The 22,435-nt window shown below is 40.5% G+C and overlaps 1 protein-coding gene across 3 annotated transcripts in view; it reads left to right on the plus strand.

Annotated features, from left to right (window-relative positions):
• Nucleotides 1-22,435, plus strand: part of LOC139447679 (zinc finger and SCAN domain-containing protein 26-like) — a 92,543-nt gene that overhangs the window by 5,578 nt on the left and 64,530 nt on the right. Inside the window, exon 2 of one of the 3 annotated variants that reach the window (XM_071229108.1) lies at nucleotides 9,886-11,129. The exons of the other annotated variants lie outside the window; for them this stretch is intronic. Coding sequence (XP_071085209.1) covers nucleotides 9,886-10,793 — 908 coding nt within the window. The 3' untranslated portion in view covers nucleotides 10,794-11,129. Of the gene's footprint in view, nucleotides 1-9,885; nucleotides 11,130-22,435 lie in introns of those variants that run through there. 3 annotated transcript variants of the gene reach the window in all.

The following is a 22,435-nucleotide window of genomic DNA, read 5'->3' on the forward strand; positions in this document are numbered from 1 at the left end:
CATACACCCTTTGTATCCGATAACACACATCAGTGAAATATGACTTCTATAGTGAATTAGGACATGGATCTTTATTGAGCGTAAACACATGTCAGGATTTTGGTATGGCGGATTTAATATGAATATTTCATGATGAATGAAGATAATTGGAGACTACAGTTGTAAAGAACCTATGTGAAAGCGATGTTTTAATGAGGATCGACATGTTGAGTACCACAATTTAATGCACCTCCCGTGAGAGTACTGGGAGCGACTGATACAAATATCTGAGGGACTTGCCTGCACTCTGAACTTGAGCCGTGTAGTCAGTATTTCAAGGAATGATAAGACCCAGTTTGAAAAGATTCTATGATATGATTGATTGCTTGGTGTAATGCTGTAATTTTGATAGATCCACTTCGAGTAATTCAACTGAATATCTTACCGTTTGACATTGAAAAGAACGTTCACTGGGTCAAGTATTATTTACATACACTGTGGTATCAAGAACCAGGGTCACTCGGTGGTTGTCACAGTAATATCTACCAACAGTCCAAATGCCTTCAGTCGTATTCAGCAGGGATCACACCTGTCTGCTTTAGCATCTGTGACATGCACTGTTTGCACCTCCCGTAGTGGTTTCCACGTGTGTCCACACGTAGCCCATGTAACATTCGTTCAAAAAGGGAATTTTTATGGGGTTCACAATATAATGTGACGTCACAATGGGCTATACCATATGCAGATCCGGTCTGGGATTGAGAAAAACGTGTTGAGCGTATCCGAAGTATAAAGATACGGACAGGTGTAGATACCCCTGTGAACTTTATACGAAATCAATTTTTGCAGATACGGGTTAAAGAATATGAGTGTATATGGCGAATTAGGCTGTGTGAAGTGGGCATATTGTTATAGACTCAAGTTTTGAAATAGGCTCCAGTGCACCATAGAAGATTGATGCTGGTTATAGATTCGCATCCTGCTGTGGGAAACAACTGATGCTCTAAGAATTGTGATAATAATTGCATGAGAGGGTAATGCTTGTTAAGTCTGGTTCAGATTACATGTTGATGTTAAGCCAGATAAGCTTGTCTTGAAGAGAGAAACATTACTTTTAGGTTGTGATGTGGAAGGGAAAGATAATTTGTAGACTTTCTACCCATATGACTGCTTCTGTGCCTTGTGTATTCGTTACTGTAACACTGACAATGGCCTTTCCATTGTTCTTCAGTTGCTGGCCATAGTTTCAAATACCACAACTTTATGTTGAAGAGACTGTGTCGAATATGTGGGAAGCTAGCGGACGGTGGCCCTAAGAAAAGAAAATTCCTGCCAGAACTGCTGGAATTGTTCCATGTCAACGTTTTGACCGATGTTCCCGGTGTTCATCCATTGAAACTTTGTCTAGCCCACAAACAAGTTCTGAATCGCTTCAAGCGAGCAAAGATGTCTGGGAGGCCCTACAGCACCCACGCTGTTCCTCTCGAGTTTGTTCCCTACGAGGAAATCCACACAGACTGTTTTGTATGCTTTCCTTTTTATGGGTGACCGAATTGTGTTCATGGAAAGGTTGGTTATCATTCGCTGTTTGTGTTGTGATGCCTCTGTAGAACTGTTTCAACTGATGATTGTGAAATAACAATATAAATTTGTACAAAATCTTGAGTCGACCATCCCTGAACTGAAAATTCTGAACCCACCAGGTTGGTGGGGTAGGGTAGGGTAGCCTGGTGGTTAAAGTGTTCTCTTGTATATTCCCCACATGGTACAATGTGTGAAGTCACATTTCTGGTGTCCCCATTGTGATATTGATGGAATATTGCTTAAAGCGGCGTAAAACCATGCTTACCTTAAACAAGTGGCCAATAGTGCAGACAGAATGCAATACTCTCTCTTAATGAACTATTTGTCGATGTCACCAGTACTACTTGTATATTTTGTCAACAACTCAAAGACTTATTTTGAAGATGATCTGTCACATACGCAATCGTTTTATTTATATACACATTAGTTTTATTTCAATAGTGTATTTGATACGCTAGGATTCGATTTGTCGGCATATTTCAGTTTATTTTATGCGTATTTTACGCAAATACGCAGCTTTTCTCAAGCTCTGTGAGCTTCCTCTTCCGTTTCCTGTTCATGTTCAGTATGGCTAAGTTGATCTCCAACTCCTATGGGTGTGTAATCAAGTTCCACACAGTGCAGATACCCATCAACAAATGCAACAATACCCTACCTGATGTTCCCAAACCTGATTGATTGTTTCCCAATCATTAAGATGATGTTTATTGATTCTCACCTTAGTGACAAGAGATATTGGTACATGTAGGCTTTTTATTGCTTTCAGGTTGTGCACCGAGGCAGGGTATGTTAGATAGTTATTATGACAACTCTCACACTTGGCCTGAAAGGGAATACAGAGCAGGATCCTCCGCAGTGATTGGACATGACTTAGTGATCCCAAATCTTGTTAAGAAACAGTTTCCTTGCCCTCAGTGCAGCAAGACATTTGCAGATTCTGGCGCTCTGCTGAATCATAGGCAAGCCATACATTACCAGATGCGCTTCACTTGTGTATGTGGCCGTGTGTACAAATACAAACCTGGCTTACTGAACCATGTCAAAACCTGTGTTATTGCTAAACAGCAAAGCAGGAACTGAACTTCTGAATATGCCAAATGCCTGCTTTTATGAAGAATGGGCTGAAGATTCTTTGTCGGAATATGGTCTTGGTTCTGCTTGATGATGTCAACTTCGCTGTTGAAGTGTTATGTTCAGGGTATCATTGTCTCATTGTCTCATTGTCTCAGTCTTTGTGAAGGGGGCCGCGGTCGGGTAGCCTAGTAGTTAAAGCGTTTGCCGAAAGACCGGGGTTCGATTCCCAACATGGGTACAATGTGTGAAACCCATTTGTTGTCCCACGCCATGATATTGCAGGAATATTGCTTAAAGCGGCAGAAAACCATACTCACTCACTCTCACACTTTGTGAAGGACACAAGCTTATTATGAAACTCTGCAAGCCCTTAATTACTGTCTTGGGCTTATGTTTGAATTCTGCCCTAATGGGTTGGAAGAATGATCTTCAGAAGAAGAATAAAGGTGGTGATGTTTAGTTTGTTTTCTTCTTCTTTTTTCAGAATTCAATGTGGGCCAGTCAGGGAATGTCAAAAAGCAACAGTATAGTTCAATGCAACAGGGACATGGTTATTATCCGTGGGGTTCACAGTTGTCAGAAAGATTGTGGTCAACAAGTGTTGATGCGAACAGAGAACAATTCCAAAAAAAACATGCATGTAATAAGTGTGACAAAGTGTTTGCAGATGTCAGTGGCTTACGGTATCACCGTCAAGCTATCCACGATAAGATTACATTTCAATGTGTATGTGGGAAGTCCTACAAGTACAGATCTGGTCTTGTTTATCACCAAGGATCCTGTGTTAGTTACCAATCTCAGCGGAAATAAATGGTAAATGCTTGACGAGATTAATGCCAAGCTCAAAGGGAAATGCTGGACATATTATTTGTACAATTAGAGGGAGATGTGCGTGTTTGATTTGTACTCTGTTAGTCAGCCTATACAGATAAAGACACCACACACAATATTTGACTACTTATAAGTTATTGCCAACTAGTCCTGAGGAAATTTGACCTTATTGTCTTGTAACTGTAGTCGGCAACTGTTTGTTCTCTTAGCTTTACAGGGGCGGTCAGGTAGCCTAGTGGCTTAAGCGTTCACTTGTCATGCCAACGACCTGGGTTCGATTCTCGACATGGGTACAGTGTTTGAAGCTCATTTCTGGTCTCCCCTGCCATGATATTGTGGGAGTATTGCTAAAAGCAGGGTAAAACCATAATCACTCACTCACTCACTCACTCACTCTTAGCATTACATGTATGAATGGCATATGAAGATGGGTCTTTTACTAGCATCCCTTTCATACGGTTGTACTGTTTTAAACTAACTGTTAATAGGTGTCCCATTTCGTCATGAAGAACGTGTAGCATGAGACTGTCTCAACATAGGCTTTTTTCTTAGGCTGAGCTGGTGCAGTTGATTCTATTTGGGAATCATTGCCAACTGCTTGCTGTTGGAGGATTGGTTGTGCTGTGATGTCCTTGGTTTAGTTTTGAGGAAGTGTGTCTATTTCTCACTGTTGTTGGCCTTTCTGTGGACATGAGTGGGATGAACAAAAACTTTTTGTTGGTTTCAGGTTGTCAGGGTTATGGAGAAGGGTCTTTCGGTGATGATCAGCATTTCGGAGACCCTGCTCATTATCCACAGCAGTATGGGAGATTTAACAAAGTTGATCTGATTTCAAACCGAGTTTCACACCAATCGTCACCATACAATGGTGCAGCCATAGGGGCTTACCCATGTCCAGATTGTGACCGTGTGTTCATGAATTCAATGGCCAGAAAATACCATGTAGAGTCTGTGCACCAACAGATGAGTTTCCCTTGTGTCTGTGGCAGGGTTTACAAGTATCGGACAAGTTTACGAAATCATCTTACGTCGAGTCCACAATGTTTAGCTCTTAAGAACAGTCAGACATAATATGATCTGTGAACAGCTCAATCTGAATGCTAAATTGTCCAACCTGGCACGATATGATCTGTGAACAGCTCAATCAAAATGCTAAGATGTCCAACCTGGCACAATATGATCTGTGAACAGCTCAATCTGAATGCTAAGTTGTGCATCCTGGCACAATATGATCCGTGAACAGCTCAATCTGAATGCTAAATTGTCCAACCTGGCACAATATGATCCGTGAACAGCTCAATCAAAATGCTAAGATGTCCAACCTAGCACAATATGATCCGTGAACAGCTCAATCAAAATGCTAAGATGTCCAACCTGGCACGATATGACCCGTGAACAGCTCAACCTAAATACTAAATTGTCCAACCTGACAACTCAGGAGCACATTATGTAGAAATGCTATGGCCTCCAGTAGCCCAGAAGGAAATTTCGTCAAGAAGACTGAACTATTTCTTATTTTCAGATTTTCAAGGCCGGGTTTCACCCATGGTCTACAGCCATGACTATGCTCAGTACGGTTCTGGAGTTGAGCAGGGACTTGGCAGATACATATGCTCTGAGTGTGGGCGTGATTTCATGAATTATATGTCTCGGAAATATCACATGGAGACTGTTCACAAAGGAATGTCTTTCACATGTGTGTGCGGAAAAATGTACAGATACAGAACTGGCCTACAGAAGCATCAGAGGCAAAATAGAGTGTGTGTGCTTCAAGCGGGGTTGATATAAAATAGGGAACTGGAGCTGGGTTGTTTTTTTGCCAGTATGGCTTACTCAGTCCTCAAAACTTGCTCAGGACCAAGAAATAAATGCAAAGGACAAAGAGTCTACACAAGTCAATATATTCCTAACCTGAACTATGTCACCACTGGGGAAATGCTGCTCTACACTGCCTGTGATGGAAATTCATTTTCTTAAACATTCACTGATTGCTCTCATATGTCCTGGAGATATTTTTGTAATTCACAGTGATAAAGGAGAATGTTTTTTTCAAAACTTGATCAAATCGTGTCCTTATGCCTAAGGAATAATTCTCTAGGAAAATAACTGGTATAATTCTCTAGGAAAATAACTGGTTTTGTGTGGTGTATATCTACCTCCAGCATGTCACAATCTGTGAACAGAGGAACTGATAAAAACTAACAGGAATGTGATTGGATCCTTTTTTTCCACTTTCCAGTGGTACTACTGATTATACACACTATAAAATATGTTATTCCTAAGACGATGTCCATGTGGTTCTAGTGTATTTTCATGTTGTGGATTTGAATTGTCACATGGGTACAAGGAGAGCGCATTCATTCTTGCCGTGGTCCGTTTGGGATATATTTCTGCAGAGTGAGGTGAAACCATATTCACCATCATTCTTTTTTCTAAACAGTGTCAACAGAAGGTGTCTGTACCGGGGTTGTACTTGACGCACAAATGTAGAGAATTGACACAGAAAAATAATAAACAAATCATAATGTACCTACAGCATATCGAGCAATTAAGGGCATCTGTCATTTCATCGTTCAGTCATGACCATGGTCCACATGATCATTGATTCATTGCAGGCTCTAAAGTAATTATCAATGAACAGTACACTTCACCATTTCAATACTTTACAGGACCCTCATATTGCCCACAAGGACCCTTAAAATTAATTATTTGGGTTCCAGGGGAACCCCATTTTGTAAGTCAATGTAAAACCCTGCTGTCTACAATTATTTTCTCGGTCAAGGATCAGTTCCTGCATTCCATGGTTGTTAGTGATAACGCTGTTTTTCTTGGTCGTTTCAGTAGTTAAATCCTTCATTTGATACATCCTGAGAAAATTGTTAGTAAAGGAGACTAGAGAAGACCTTTTTGTTACTTTCAGGTTTGGCTGAATTTGGAAGTTCATTCAGCTCTAGTTTAGGACAAGTGATTGGTTGTGTTCGTGGAGATTCTCCTCATGGCTCCTACTACCCATGTCCTGAATGTCACAGAGTGTTCATGAATCATGTTGCAAGAATTTATCATATCGAGACTGTACATAAGCATCTCATCTTTTCCTGTGCTTGTGGGAAGGTTTATAAGTATAGGACTGGTCTTAGGAGGCATCAGAAAACATGCTCCGTGTTCATCATGTCATTGAATCACGATGGCCGTCAACTGACATGACAACAGAAACATTGTTGTTCCAGCCTGTGCCATAACTCGAGACTACGGTCCCGGACATAGCTCTTAGCATCATTTTCAGTACGTCCTTGTGTTATTTAACGTAAAATTATAAGCTGCGCAAACAGACGTGGGTTTCAGATGTGTGGCTTAAGTCACAGAATGTTATCCAAGGAAATTTGTTTGTCAGACTGAAGCATTTTCAGTAAATTCACAGATTCATCTGTCTTCTTTGAGTTTGGGGGTGGTTGGGTAACCTAGTGGTTAAAGTGTTGCTCGTCACGCCAAAGACCTGGGTTTGTTTCCCACAGTGTGTGTAACTCATTTCTGGTGCCAGCCTTTATATTGCTGGAATATTGCCAAAAGTGGCGTAAACCATACTCACTCAGTCAGTCTTCTGACTGTTTTGAACTTCAAATTGGTGCATCGTTTTGGATATTTTTGAGTTTCTCCAGAAAAAAAACCCATTGAATGGATTCATATTTCTTCAACGTTATTAAAACATTGTAACATGGGATAATGCTTATTGACTTGTTCTATGCATGGCTGATCTTGTAGAGTGGTAGACTGAAGTTCTATAGATGGACTTTTTGTTGTTTTCAGGTTTTCATGGTTATGGTGGGTCTGAGTTTGGTGAATACTATGACCACCCTGCCAACTTATATGCCCCGGGTGTGAGTAGTCCAGGTGGAGGGATGCATCAGCACACCTTCCCCTGCCCACAGTGCGATCGCGTCTTTACTAACTCCCTCACCAGACGGTTTCATATCGAGACTATTCATGATCGGAGAGAGTTTGCATGTGTGTGTGGAAAGGTTTACAAATACCGTACAGGCTTACACAGGCACTGGAGACAAAGCAAGGAGTGTGCACCTACAAATAGTGGGGACCCTGCAACAAGCTACCCCTAATTTTGGGTGTAGTGTTTTCTGTTGTGTAATGCTCCACTCCGCAATATTCGAGCTGTATCACGGCGGTGTGTAAATATCGAGTCAATCCAGTGATTGATATTGTGATCAACGCTCCACGGGTTGGGGTATGATGACATGCCATCTACCAAGTCACGAAACCTGATCACCCAATCTGTTTTCGTGCCTCCATCGACCAGCATCAGTTCCTGAGGACCAATTCAAACCAAGAAGGCAATTAGCTGAAATGTGTCTATTTGCATCATTTTCATTGTAGTGTTACATGGACTATTATTGGTTACTATTAGCTTACTAGACACGGGCTTCGGACCAGTGGCTGAGGTTACAGACTGGTGCCTATGATACATAATACTTGATATGGAGGAGCAGGTAGAGGTGAAGCTCTTTCAGACAAGGCAATCATATGTAAGATTTCCAAGGACAGTATTGCTAGGCAAGAGCCATGATGGACACAGTGTTGTTTCCTGCTGCTGATCATAGCAGGAGAAAAGGTTCATACTTACATATAATTTGTGGAGTACATGCAGGAATCTTATACAGAGGCAATTTTAACCTTACTGCCTGTGTCGTTGGATGATTTTTATCAAGGTCTTTCCTATTGAAGTCATTGGATTTTTGGGCGACCAAGGTAAACGTGATAGTTTATTTCATCCCCCTGTATTTTGCTCTTGGTTAAGTCAGGTGCAATGTCATCATTTGGTCTCATGATATGAATAATTTGTTTTCATAATAAATCTCACATCAAAGTTTTCAGGGTTTTACATGGCACTGGAGTCCTGTGTATTTGACACAATTTCCATCCAAAATACTAAACAATATATTTTCTGTGAGTAGTGTTTGACACATTTTTATCGGTCAGTACAAGTTCCTACATAAACATCCAAATAGGCTGCAGCCGAAGAGTATATTTTTTCATTATAATGTGTAACAATCAGCTGAATGTTCATGATATGCATTTGTTGTCCATATCTTGTAGACTGTAACATGAACTCATGCATTACCGTATTCCACGTAATAAGCGCCCAGGGCGCTCTCAAAATTAGGAATAGGGGGCTCTTATTCGAATATTATTTTGGTGAAAAAAACAGCGTTGAAAGCTAAATTTTGTGGTTTATGCTGACAGCCTGAAATGTTTATGTACGACAGATATATTTTTCCAGAATTACATTCCCCATAATTAAAGGTGCATATAACACACGAGTGCGTATTATACGCGAATAAATAAGTCTTGTGTACATTGATCAATTGGAAGGGGTGCTAAATGGGATAGCTTACTAGCCAACATATTAGCAAATATCGCCATGGGCGCTAATTAGAGCGGAGCGCTTATTACGTCGAATACGGTATTTGTATAAGAAATATTCAGTGATTCATGATAACTCCCAATTTTCACCAACAAGGAGAACCCGTGAGTTTTGAATGATACCACCCTCACTGCCTCTACAAAGTTGTATGTGAAAATAAAGATGTCTCTGTATATTTATGTGTTGGTCATACTTTTGTAGATGTAAGGACAACTATATGAACATGAACAAAAACAAAGCTTTGAAACAAAGGTTGATTTTTGGATGACATTGTTTACCAACAGAAAAAAATATATATAATTTGGAATTATTTTTTGGGGGATGGTGAGACTTAGTGTTTTGTGTAGATAAAAACAATCTTTGTTGTGTTTTTGCCAAATGTGTATCTGCCTTCTTACATGTTGAGCTGATATTGGGTAGCCAAGAGGTTTGAGCGTTTGCTCGTCATGCCGAAGTCCTGGGTTCAATTCCCCCCCACATGGGTACAATGTGTGAAGCCCATTTCTGGTTTCCCCACCCGTGATATTGCTGCAATATTGCTAAAAGCGGCGTAAAACAATGCTCACTCACTCCAATTGATTAAAGGTATTAAGAAAGACTGCTTGGTCAGGTTTGGAGATGAATGAATAACGATTCTCTGACTGTATTTCAGTCAGGTGTAGAGTAACTGTACAAAAGGGGAGAACTTGGCTTTGGGCGTGTCTACAGTTTAGCCATAAAATGCATCACAGCCACTGAAATATGGTTCCCCATAATTACTGCTGGAATGTGACCGTACGGCCTGATTTAGAGCAAAAATATGCAAGAGTTTGATCCATTATAGTTACGCATGAAAAGAGAAAAAACAACCCTATAAATGAAAAAATTGAATTGTACTTTTTGAACGTAATTTCTAAGTGAAACCGAAGTGTTTGAGAAATATTTTATCATGCCTTCCAAAAGAGAATATTTTGATGGACTCTTGCATATTTCTGCTGTTTCAGGCTGTCAGGTACACTTTGACACAACGTCATGTGACCTTCCAACCCACCAATCAGCAACTCTGTATGATACATCAGGTGACCTATCAACAGGCATGTTACAAAGACAAATGACAGTGTTTGAGCCTAAGAAAAGGAAACTGACTGTGAAATCCTTAGAAACAAAGTTCTTAGCCCTATTGGAGGTGGAGAAGGGGCAGCAATCCAAGGCACAAATAGCCAGGGAGTTTGGAGTCCCCCCGAACACTCTGTCCACGTGGTTAAAACAGGCAGATAGAATCAAAACTGCTTACTTAGAATGCAGCTTCAATCCGACTCGTAAACGGCTCCGAAGCGTCCAGTATGAAGATGTGGATGACGCAACTCTCCAGTGGTATAGAAACGCCATCTTGAATGACGTTCCGGTGTCTGGTCGTATCCTTCTGGCCAAGACTCAGGAGATTGCACTACAGAGAGGTCATGTTGATTTCAAGGCTTCTCTAGGGTGGCTGGAGAGGTTTAAATGTAGACATGGTATCACCTTTGGGAAGGGAAGGGGAAGACACCGACAGTTCAAGGCCATGCTGGAGGAATATGGGCCATTGGATTACACGGTTTCAGAAAATAGACTCGTTCATGAAGCTGTAAATGCAGCGGAGACAAAAGACGGTGGTGAAGCTGTAGATTACACGACTGGTGAGACTAAGCCTGAAGGCGATGACGCTCATGGACGCATCCAAGACTACGACGCTGTAGATTACACTATGTCCGAGACAAAAGATGATCATCCGGATGGTCAGCATGACAATTTGCCTGAAACTACACATTACAGTCAAGATGTTCAGCACGACATTTTGTCTGAAAACAAACATTATGGTCAGGATGGTCAACAGTCTTCGGAGACTAGACATTCAAGTCAGGATGGTGATTGAATTTAGATAATGTGGCTGACGCAACATATCAGTTGATCGAGAAGGTTGACATGATGCTTTGTATTGAGACAAAGCATTGAAGTCAGGATTATGATTAAATGAAAATTATCTATTCTGTGGATGGTGCTACGTCTCAGATGTGACTTAATGATCAAGGTACCTTAAAGGGCAAGTTCACACGGAAATGAACCTTTTTTTCTTGTACTTTTTCCACATTAAAAGTGCTAACATAGAAGTGTCATAGACAAAAATATAAAAACATCATATTTAATTAACATATTTTTTGCACTAAAACGATTTATATTTTTCACATTTACCAAGTGTTCTATTTCCATAACAAAACACCATGGCTTATGCCCCTTGCAATATGACGTCATTGGTGCCAATTGATAAACATTATGACGTCATCATGCTTTGTTAGAGCCGCTTCACGTGGTGTAGGTACAGTTTTGTGATTCTAGCACTCTCAGATGCCAGCCAGAATTGTGTTATGCTGAGTCACCACTGCGCCGGAGTGTGTCGTAGACCATATGTTGTTTTACCGCAAACTGGTCCTTGATAACTTTTGCGTTGAGAATAGACAGGGACCCAGTTGAATTGGCACCAATTACGTCATAATCTAAGGGGGATAACTCAGGCCTATTTCGCTCGTAAAACGAAGGCCTCATAACGGCATATCACTTTCACACTATTGTGAGCTTCCTACTTTCACTGTGAAAAAAAATGAGTGTATATTTTCAAACACAGATACTAACTAATTCTAAAATTGCGTTTTGTTTAGAAAAAGAAAGAAAGTGATTTTTGCGTGTACACTTCCCCTTTAATGATACCTTGTCTGAAGACTGAATATTCAAACCATTTGAAAAATATTCTATCGAGTGGATGATGCCTCTTTGGCCCTCACATGATGACGGGGTCAACTTGATATTCGATCCAGAAAGATGACTGGGTGAAATTAAATCTGTTCATGGGACAACAAATAAAATATAATAAGTTACAACGATCACTTTCTCTTACGCAAACGTTGCTTGCTAATGTCACACATAGACTGTGTTCGCCCTGTATGAGGACTTATCTCCCAGACATTATTTGTTTATGTCACACATGGACAGTTTGTGAAGTGGTTTACGCATGGATTCAGATGTTCTCATGAACTTGGGGCAGTGGAGTAGCCGTAAACCAGGGTTCGATTCCTCACATGCGTACAATGTGAGTAAAACCACACCCACTCAGATGAACTTTATGGAGCTGGACGGTGTGACAAACAAAATGTCTGTTATAATAATGGAGAGAATAACTATGAGTACCTTCTGAATCCTACATAATCAGTCCCTGTTTTGTTGTAGCACGCCATCTGTAGATATAGAGCATAATTAGCACAACCATGATAGTTGGACAAGAATCCCGAGTCAATGAATTAATTACAACCACAAATGTTTCTATACAAATAAATATATTCACATCAATTTGAAATTTTGGTGATACTTTCAAATTTGTCCATTGATTAAGGTGTATCATTTGACAACTAGTGCTTTCAGCATTTATGTATATATAGATGAGAATATGTTTTTATGATTTCCATTAAACTTCCCATGCTTTCCTGATGTTTGGTATTTTGATTTTCAAGTTGGAGCAAGGGATGACGGCATCCACTCACTGTGCAGAAGTTCTGGGTTTAATTCCACTTACAGGAACTTTCCTAGCTCCATGGTCTAGTGGTAGAGCGTAGCCAGAGAGAGGAGGGTTTGATCCCCTGTCGCGTCATACCAAAAGAGGTTGAAAGATGTACTTGTTGTACATTGCTTGGCATTGAGGGACTAAAACAGGGACTTGTCGATTCGGAGTCAGTATACTGTGTTTGAGTGGGTTATTCATGGTAAACTGCGGTATTATATTTCAGAGGGCTAGCACTATAAATCGGCATCGGTCCAGACAAGTTCAGGCAGCTGCACGCACACGCACACACACACACACACACACACACACACACACACACACACACACACACACACACACACACACACACACACACACACACACTCACTATATGACGGTGGTCTGTAAATATTCGAGTATGGGCCAGACAATCCAGTGATTGATGTCATGAGCATCAGTCTACACAATTGAGATACGATGACATGCATCAACCAAGTCAGCTGGCCTGACCACCCGATCCTGTTAGTTGCCTCTTACACAATCAAAGTTGCTTCTTAAGGCAAGCATTAGCTGCTGAAGACCTGTTCTCTACCTGGATCTTCACAGGTCTAAGGTCTACTGAACTGAACATTTCTCATTACATCATTTTCAGTAGATTTTAGTGTAATTATCAGGACCATTTTAAGCCAACCTTCCTGGACTGAACATTATCTTACCCCCGACCCAAAAGATCGCAGACTGTCATTTTAAGGAATAAAAGGATAAACCTTCCAGAATTTGACGCCTGATAGCATTTTGACCGATAACTGTTGCATAATTTTGGTAATTGTAGAAGCAGGCACCAATTTTCAGATACTGGCCATCAAAATTGAGTTTTCCTTTTTGTTACTTTCAGGGAACTTGTGGTCTATGGGTAGAGATCATCATATGGCCGACATTACAAGACATGAACTGGCAACAGACAATAAACGTTATCAGAGATCAAACCAAAGTATAGCAGAATATGGTTCATTGGTGTTGCCAGACACTGCTCTGTATCCAGTTCATGACCTTCAAAGAAAGTCTCTGACGCGGAAGGTTGAATGGCCATGTCCAGAATGTGGCAAAGTGTTCGCTAATTCTGGGACGAGGACCAATCATATGAATGCAGTTCACAATCATAGAACATTTGCATGTGAATGTGGTAAAGAGTACAAGTATCGGACAGGGTTGAGGGTTCACAGGAAAACCTGCGTATCTGTTCTTAGGGACTAGTTGTGGGGGATATTTTACAGGTGCTTCACTGATTTTGATGTCAAGTGTTTGTCCTCCAGTCTCATGGAGTGACGCTGTCTGACCATACCATGTTTTGAAGCTTCCGCAAGTGTGAGTAGTGATCAAGCAGGAAAACGAATGTGTGCAATCTCTTTTTGTCAAAGTTGTCCACAATAATGGGTGACAAGACGAGAGCTTGAATGAATATTCGGAAATAGCCTCACTTTTGTGCTCATTCTTGGTATTTGCGTCAAATGATTTACAAAAAATGTATGCCATTGAGATTGATCTCAGAGAGACCTCTTTAAGCTATTTATCATCTGTCCATCTTCCATTGTATTTAAATTCAGTTTGTAGCTTATGACCACTGATACAAATGTGCCAGTATATTCTAGGGCTTAATAAATAGTTGACAGTGCCTGCAAACAAATGTAGAATACATTTCCAAACCAAGTGCATATCCGATCAAATCGAAACAGTAATACTTCACGCATTGATATTCAAGCATGGCTCGTAGATTCTAGTCTTTACAATGTCTATTATTGTGGAATGTTAAGTGCTGATACTCTCAAAGATAAGGCCTTTCTGGAATGGATGAATCAGTTTCCCTTGGAGTGTATTCAGTGTTGGAATTGTCCCTTGCATTAACATGACCATACCAAAGAAGAGTGTGCTTGACCGATCTGGTAACATCCTGTCGCAGTTTACTACAATTGCTAAGATGTAAATCGTGGTTTTAGACATGGGAGTTGACGTCTTGAAGGTACAATGAATTTTTTAAAATCAAGTTTTTATTTTTTTTAATTAACATGTAACTGAGAGATACAAGTTCCAATCTTTGTTCCTTTCAGATGAGGAGACATCTGTCGTTACCGATCACTTTAACGCAGGCAGTGTGACAGGTGCTTGTGGCAACCTGAACGCCGTCGACCTCAGTGCAGCAGAGGCTTATGTGCGCTCCTTCCCATGTGATGAATGTGGGAAGATGTTCAGTAGGTCCGACAATAGGACTGCCCACAAGGAGGCCATACACGGCAAGACCACCTTCTCCTGTGTGTGTGGGAAAACTTACAAATACCGAAGTGGTTTTCGCCAGCACCGGCTGAAATGTATTGAAGGCTTTCAGTCTGAACCTATCAAACACTCTGTTGACCAAAAGAGACTGTGATTGATGAAATGGCCCCTCACTTTTTCACTTACAAGAAATTGGAGAGGTTGTCCCGTAATTCTAGGTTATTGGAGCGTCAGTGGACTAACAGACTTCCCGTTGGAACATGAGACATTCCGTGTTCCGAATGACTGAGCTGACTTTACTTGTTGCCTAGATTGTTGTAAGATATGATGTTGATCGTGTGAAGAGGAGGCTAGATATGTTATTCAAGAATTTGCCAATGATGTTTTGGCTTTTTTTTGCTTTACATCACGAGCAGCAAATGGTTCGATCCCATGCATCGACCAAGTCACACAGCCTTACAACCTGATCCCCTATGTCACCAGAGATGGTTGGGTAGCCTAGTGGTTAAAGCGTTCGCTCGTCACGCCGAAGACCCGGGTTCGATTCCCGACATGGGTACAATGTGTGAAGCCCATTTCTGGTGTCCGCCACAGTGATATTGCTGAATATGTAAGGGGCGTTAAACCATACTCAAAGTGGTTAGACACATGCATGTATGTGTACTGCAGATGGTGTTCATGTGTCGGACGGGAAAAGTGCAAGTCCGTTGACTGAAAAGTATGCTTCTGAGTAACCAGATGTGCCATTGTGCTGTACAACTGAGGATTTTAGATTTGAGTCTTCTGTTGTCTTCTGAAGTAAAGGATGTGGATTGTGATGAAAAGATGGTTGTTGACTGTGCAATATTGTTATGAAATTAAAGGAGAAAACATAACAGGCTTATTGACATTCCGAGGATTGATTTGTGGGATCACACACTTGATTTTGGAAATATTCAATTGGCGAAAACTTGGATTGATATAGAATCTTTACCCAAGACTTAATTGTTTTAAGACATTTACTTGCCCTCATGAGGAGGCACTTGATAACATTTTTTTTAACCCAAGGTCATTGCTGAAATGTTACAATTCTTACGTATACTATTTGTATTTGTATTTGTCGATGCTTGCTATTGTTCATCAATACAATTTGATTCTGGAAAGAAATGCGTTTGTTGTCATCAAATGACTTATAATAAGACAACAGAAAAAGTACTCCTGGGTTTCTTTTGTTTTCAGGACCTGGAACTTTGCATGGTATAAACACTGATTTGGCAGAAATAGCTGGTCAACACATGATCTTTGAAGGGCTAGAAACCCAAGCAGTAGATCTTAAAGATCCTGCTCTGTCTTGTCAGTTTGATCTTCCAAGAAACAGATGTAACGTCTGTGGTAAAGTGTTCACCCGTCAGGACACCTTGAAAGGTCATATGGACTCGGTACATAATGACACTACGTATACATGCATGTGTGGGAATATCTACAAGTACCGCAGTTCATTCAGGAGGCACAGGCTTGTCTGCCAGAAAGGCTACTGCACGGACCCTTTGTAGAACTGAAGGGTTTCATTGCACATGTGGACTGGCATTATGTAGGTAATAAAATAGAACGAGACAGGATCTTATGTTGTCTTTTCAGCACTCGGTTTTCAAATATGGTATCATTGTTTCATGGGGGGGCACGGTTGGCCTAGTCGTCTAAGGCGCTGCGATTCGCTGTGCAGAGTTGCGTCCTTTGGGCACGCCAGAAACCTATGATTGTGGGTTCGAATCCCTTTTCGCCCTGATTATGTTTCTAGGTTTGTCAGCACCATACCCGTGCTCGTGGGTTTCACCGAAGTGGTAAACGTCTGAAACCTGCATCACTTCGGACTTTCCTCCCACATTTAGCTGACACGCTGTGATATAACTGGAATACTGGTAAAAGCGGCGTTAAATCCAACTCACTTACACACTCATGGTACAAACAACTCTGTTCAGGTCCTGAATATTTACTGTCAATATATGTAAGGTGCTTCTTTCAGAAGGGCATTGACATATAGTTGTATAGATCATGAAGTAGTCAATACTTAGCCATGAAAGAAAATTCAATTTCTCTTGAACATAAATAGGGGCGGTCGGGTAGCCTCGTGGTTAAAGATTTCACTCATCATGCCAAGGACCCAGGATCGATTCCTGTCATGGGTACAATGTGTGAAGCCCATTTCTGGTGTCCTCCACTGTGATATTGCTGGAAAATTGCTAAAATCGGCGTAAAACCAAACTTACTCGCTCACTCGCTTGAACCTAAAGGGGCTGAATGTCTTCCTTACCCCTTGCGTCAACAACTCTTTCACTGCTCTGATTCCTCAACATTATGTAGTCAAAACTTGGCTGCAGAATAATGTTCATCTTGACGTGAAGGTTATCAGGCTGAATGTTTGTTACCACCAGGGTGAACTGGTATTTCACTGTTTGAATCCCGAACTGATGATGTTATCCGCCCAGACTCCATGTTGACAACATAAACTTACAATGGACATTGTTTAGACAGAAGTTCGGGGTGGTCAGTGTTCATTGGAGCTGAGTATCGCCTTGTATCTTGCGATACGAAACGTATCATGATACGGACTGACGATACCACTGGTATCATGATACACCACAACAAATTGTAAGAAATTGTAATCACTAAATGCAGCTCAAAAACCCCTTGCTTCACGCATGTATTTATTTTTATCTCAGAAACAAAAACTTGTTATCAACAAAAAATGAACAAGAACAAAACAGTTTTAAATGAAGAGAAAACAGTTTTAAATGAAGAGAAGCTTATGAAATGTAATAGCTAGTGGGTGTGTCCTCCACCATGTCCTCCTCATGTTCAGCCATGCTTACAAGTTCAGCGGTAGAAGCTAACATGTTTGGTCTACTAGCCCTTATAATGATAACATAAAGCAAAACCCTTATAAATTGGCAAATTGGCGGAAAAACTTGTGTGAAGGTTGTGTGGAGCACCTGTTGCGACACCATGCAACACCAGCTGTTTGAACTTGTAAAGTAAAGTAGGGAATCAGGTTTTAGAGTGTGACAGGCTTGAGCCAACTGATGGGCCAGGCACATCTGATTCAGGTCGTTTGAAACCTGCTGTCCGTGAAATGGGATGATATTCATGTATCTGCAAGGTGATGATCATCCTGACTTTACACAGGCATTGTCCCTAGATCACAATGTCAGGGATGTGTTCAGGATTCCAAACTAAGTGCCCTTGGCTTATCACTTTATTTTCCCAACTTGTGGGGTTTTCTTATCAAAGCAGGGATAGAAACTAAATTTTTTGTCCACTAGTACTTACAATGATAACATATAGGAAAACCCTTGAAAATGGCAAATTTCTAATAGTCCTTATAATGCCTTTACATTGGGCAGATTAGCAAGGACTACAGGACTAGTGCCAATTTCTAACGCTGCAAGTGGCACTTAGCTTCTTCTGCTATTACCAGAGGTAACTCTTATCAGCTCCTGCTCCAATGTCAAAAACTGACAATTCAAGTATTATCAGTTAGCTTAGTATCGATGATATTGTAGGTATCAATGACTCGTTACAGCCCCAGGGGGCACAGGTGGCCCAGTCGTCTAAGGTGCCGCGATTTGCTGTGCAGAGTTGCGTCCCTTGGGCACGCCAGCAACATATGATTATGGGTTCGAATCCAGGTTCGCCCTGATTATGTTTCTAGGTTTGTCAGCACCATACCCGAAGTTCACCGAATTGGTAAACATCTGAGACCTGCATCACTTTGGGCTTTCCTCCCACATTAAGCTGACATGCCGTGATATAACTGGAATACTGTTAAAAGCGGCGTTAAACCCAACTCACTCACTCATTCACTCGATATAGCCCCAGTGTTCATGCTTCATGTTGACAAGATAGACAGATCCGCAGAGGATCCTGAGTATTATGCATGTTTCTGGTACAGAGAGTGTCAAATGCATTAATTATTGGTTGTGCATGATCTTCATAGAAATGTATTGGAATTCCCAGAGCTTAGAGCATATCTATTGTTACTTTTCAGATGGTTCTAGACAAGGTCCTGTTTTGGTGCACACATTTGGATACCCTTACTCAGAGCAATTTGGTCAACATATGCAGAAAGACTATGGCTCACTTGTCAGTATTGCTTCAGACACTGTCAAGTTACGACCCTGGCAATGTGAACAGTGTGGAAAAACATTCACAAATTCTAAAAACAAGAAGTTGCATATTGAGGCTATTCATAGAAATGTAACTTATTCATGTGTGTGTGGGAAGACATACAAGTATCCGAGGGGTCTGAGTAGGCATCAGAAGGATTGTGATTGGATAAATCAAGGAGAGAGGGGTCACGGGGTCACCTCCGCTTGTGAACTTGATTGAGAGTGTGGCAGGTATTCTTCACCTCAGACTTGTTATTGGGAAATGCATGTTGAAGTAATCTGATCAGTTGTGAAGGATATGTCAATGAATGTATGCATCTATCTACAGTAAAAAACGTTTATAACGAACACACTATTAACAAACTGGCTGATATAACAGACTGGTTTTTTGGTCCCGGCCATTTGCTGTATATTAGTGTATAACGAACTCTGGCTATGACGAACAAAAAATTTGTAGTCTCTTTGAGTTCGTTACAACTGCAGTTTACTGTACTTGCATGCTCACAGCACGACTGGCAATTATTTTGGGGGTCAAAGGTAGATGTGTGCAGTATTATTGTTTTCCGGTAATCCACGATTTGAAATACTGATGCATATGTACCACAGTACATTTGGAAAGAACCGGTATAGTGCCTTTTTCAAAATCATGCATATTTTCATCTTGCAGACAAAACTTACATCAGTAACAAATCAAATCCAAATCCAAATTATTCGCGACCAGCCTCCTGAAAGTTTACGTGTTGTAGATGGTTTTTAATAAGTAGTCATTTCAATGTGAGAGTGAAGAAAATTTACACCTTGAGTTCATATCTTATCAGCATAAATAACAATGTTATTGATTCAAACCTTTTGTATCTCCCAGGATACCGAATGAAAATTATTCGATATGTTCTCAAGTTGTATGCGTATAGCACGCACTATTTTGTGTCTGGTAAAACCTAGGAGTAAATACCATTTGTCAAGTCTAACAAGTAGGCAGTTTAATTTGGTCTGGGGGTTTATGTACAAAACTAGATTTGGGGGATAAAAGCAACAAAACTCATTTCCATAATCATAAAAAATCTCGACTGAAAGCAGAATCTATTGTATGATTTGTTTACAATCAGTATGTGTTTATGAATCCCTGCCAAGTACTGATGACACCTGATGTTTGCTAAAAGATGAGAAACAACCAGTCTCTTATGATTTTCTCTCGCCTCGGACTAAGGGATTAGTGGATGTGTTTATTCCTCTAAAACCCTGTAATATGAAGGGAAGGACCCAGGAAAGATGTACAGAATCAGCTGGTAAAGTTTTTTTACACAAAGGCACGTTGCTAGTGGAAAGACGTACAGAATCAGCTGGTAAAGTTTTTTACATAAAGGCACGTTGCTGGTGGAAGAATATGTACAGAATCAGCTGGTAAAGTTTTTTACATAAAGGCACGTTGCTAGTGGAAGAATATGTACAGAATCAGCTGGTAAAGTTTTTTTACACAAAGGCACGTTGCTAGTGGAAGAATATGTACAGAATCAGCTGGTAAAGTTTTTTTACACAAAGGCACGTTGCTAGTGGAAGAATATGTACAGAATCAGCTGGTAAAGTTTTTTTACACAAAGGCACGTTGCTCATGGAAAGATGTACAGAATCAGCTGGTAAAGTTTTTTTACACAAAGGCACGTTGCTCATGGAAAGATGTACAGAATCAGCTGGTAAAGTTTTTTACGCAAAGGCACGTTGCTAGTGGAAAGATGTACAGAATCAGCTGGTAAAGTTTTTTACACAAAGGCACGTTGCTCATGGAAAGATGTACAGAATCAGCTGGTAAAGTTTTTTAGGCAAAGGCACGTTGCTAGTGGAAAGATGTACAGAATCAGCTGGTAAAGTTTTTTACACAAAGGCACGTTGCTCATGGAAAGATGTACAGAATCAGCTGGTAAAGTTTTTTACACAAAGGCACGTTGCTAGTGGAAAGATGTACAGAATCAGCTGGTAAAGTTTTTTACACAAAGGCACGTTGCTAGTGGAAAGATGTACAGAATCAGATGATAAAGTTTTTTACATAAAGGCACGCTGCTAGTGGAAAGATGTACAGAATCAGATGATAAAGTTTTTTACACAAAGGCACGTTGCTAGTGGAAGAATATGTACAGAATCAGCTGGTAAAGTTTTTTTACACAAAGGCACGTTGCTAGTGGAAGAATATGTACAGAATCAGCTGGTAAAGTTTTTTTACACAAAGGCACGTTGCTCATGGAAAGATGTACAGAATCAGCTGGTAAAAGTTTTTTACACAAAGGCACGTTGCTAGTGGAAAGATGTACAGAATCAGCTGGTAAAAGTTTTTTACACAAAGGCACGTTGCTAGTGGAAAGATGTACAGAATCAGCTGGTAAAGTTTTTTACACAAAGGCACGTTGCTAGTGGAAAGATGTACAGAATCAGCTGGTAAAGTTTTTTTACACAAAGGCACGTTGCTAGTGGAAGAATATGTACAGAATCAGCTGGTAAAGTTTTTTTACACAAAGGCACGTTGCTAGTGGAAGAATATGTACAGAATCAGCTGGTAAAGTTTTTTTACACAAAGGCACGTTGCTCATGGAAAGATGTACAGAATCAGCTGGTAAAAGTTTTTTACACAAAGGCACGTTGCTAGTGGAAAGATGTACAGAATCAGCTGGTAAAAGTTTTTTACACAAAGGCACGTTGCTAGTGGAAAGATGTACAGAATCAGCTGGTAAAAGTTTTTTACACAAAGGCACGTTGCTAGTGGAAAGATGTACAGAATCAGCTGGTAAAAGTTTTTTACACAAAGGGACGTTGCTAGTGGAAAGATGTACAGAATCAGCTGGTAAAAGTTTTTTACACAAAGGCATGTTGCTAGTGGAAAGATGTACAGAATCAGCTGGTAAAGTTTTTTACACAAAAGCATGTTGCTAGTTGAAGGATATGTACAGAATCAGCTGGTAAAGTTTTTTACACAAAGGCACGTTGCTAGTGGAAGAATATGTACAGAATCAGCTGGTAAAGTTTTTTACACAAAGGCACGTTGCTAGTGGAAAGATGTACAGAATCAGCTGGTAAAGTTTTTTACACAAAGGGACGTTGCTAGTGGAAGAATATGTACAGAATCAGCTGGTAAAGTTTTTTACACAAAGGCATGTTGCTAGTGGAAAGATGTACAGAATCAGCTGGTAAAGTTTTTTACACAAAGGCATGTTGCTAGTGGAAAGATGTACAGAATCAGCTGGTAAAGTTTTTTACACAAAGGCATGTTGCTAGTGGAAAGATGTACAGAATCAGCTGGTAAAGTTTTTTACACAAAGGCACGTTGCTAGTGGAAGAATATGTACAGAATCAGCTGGTAAAGTTTTTTACACAAAGGCACGTTGCTAGTGGAAAGATGTACAGAATCAGCTGGTAAAGTTTTTTACACAAAGGCTAGTTGAAGGATATGTACAGAATCAGCTGGTAAAGTTTTTTACACAAAGGCACGTTGCTAGTGGAAAGATGTACACAATCAGCTGGTAAAGTTTTTTACACAAAGGCACGTTGCTAGTGGAAAGATGTACACAATCAGCTGGTAAAGTTTTT

Source organism: Haliotis cracherodii, unplaced genomic scaffold, assembly GCF_022045235.1.
Source record: "Haliotis cracherodii isolate W230 unplaced genomic scaffold, xgHalCrac1.p SCAF_7, whole genome shotgun sequence".
Taxonomy (NCBI): Eukaryota; Metazoa; Mollusca; class Gastropoda; order Lepetellida; family Haliotidae; genus Haliotis; species Haliotis cracherodii.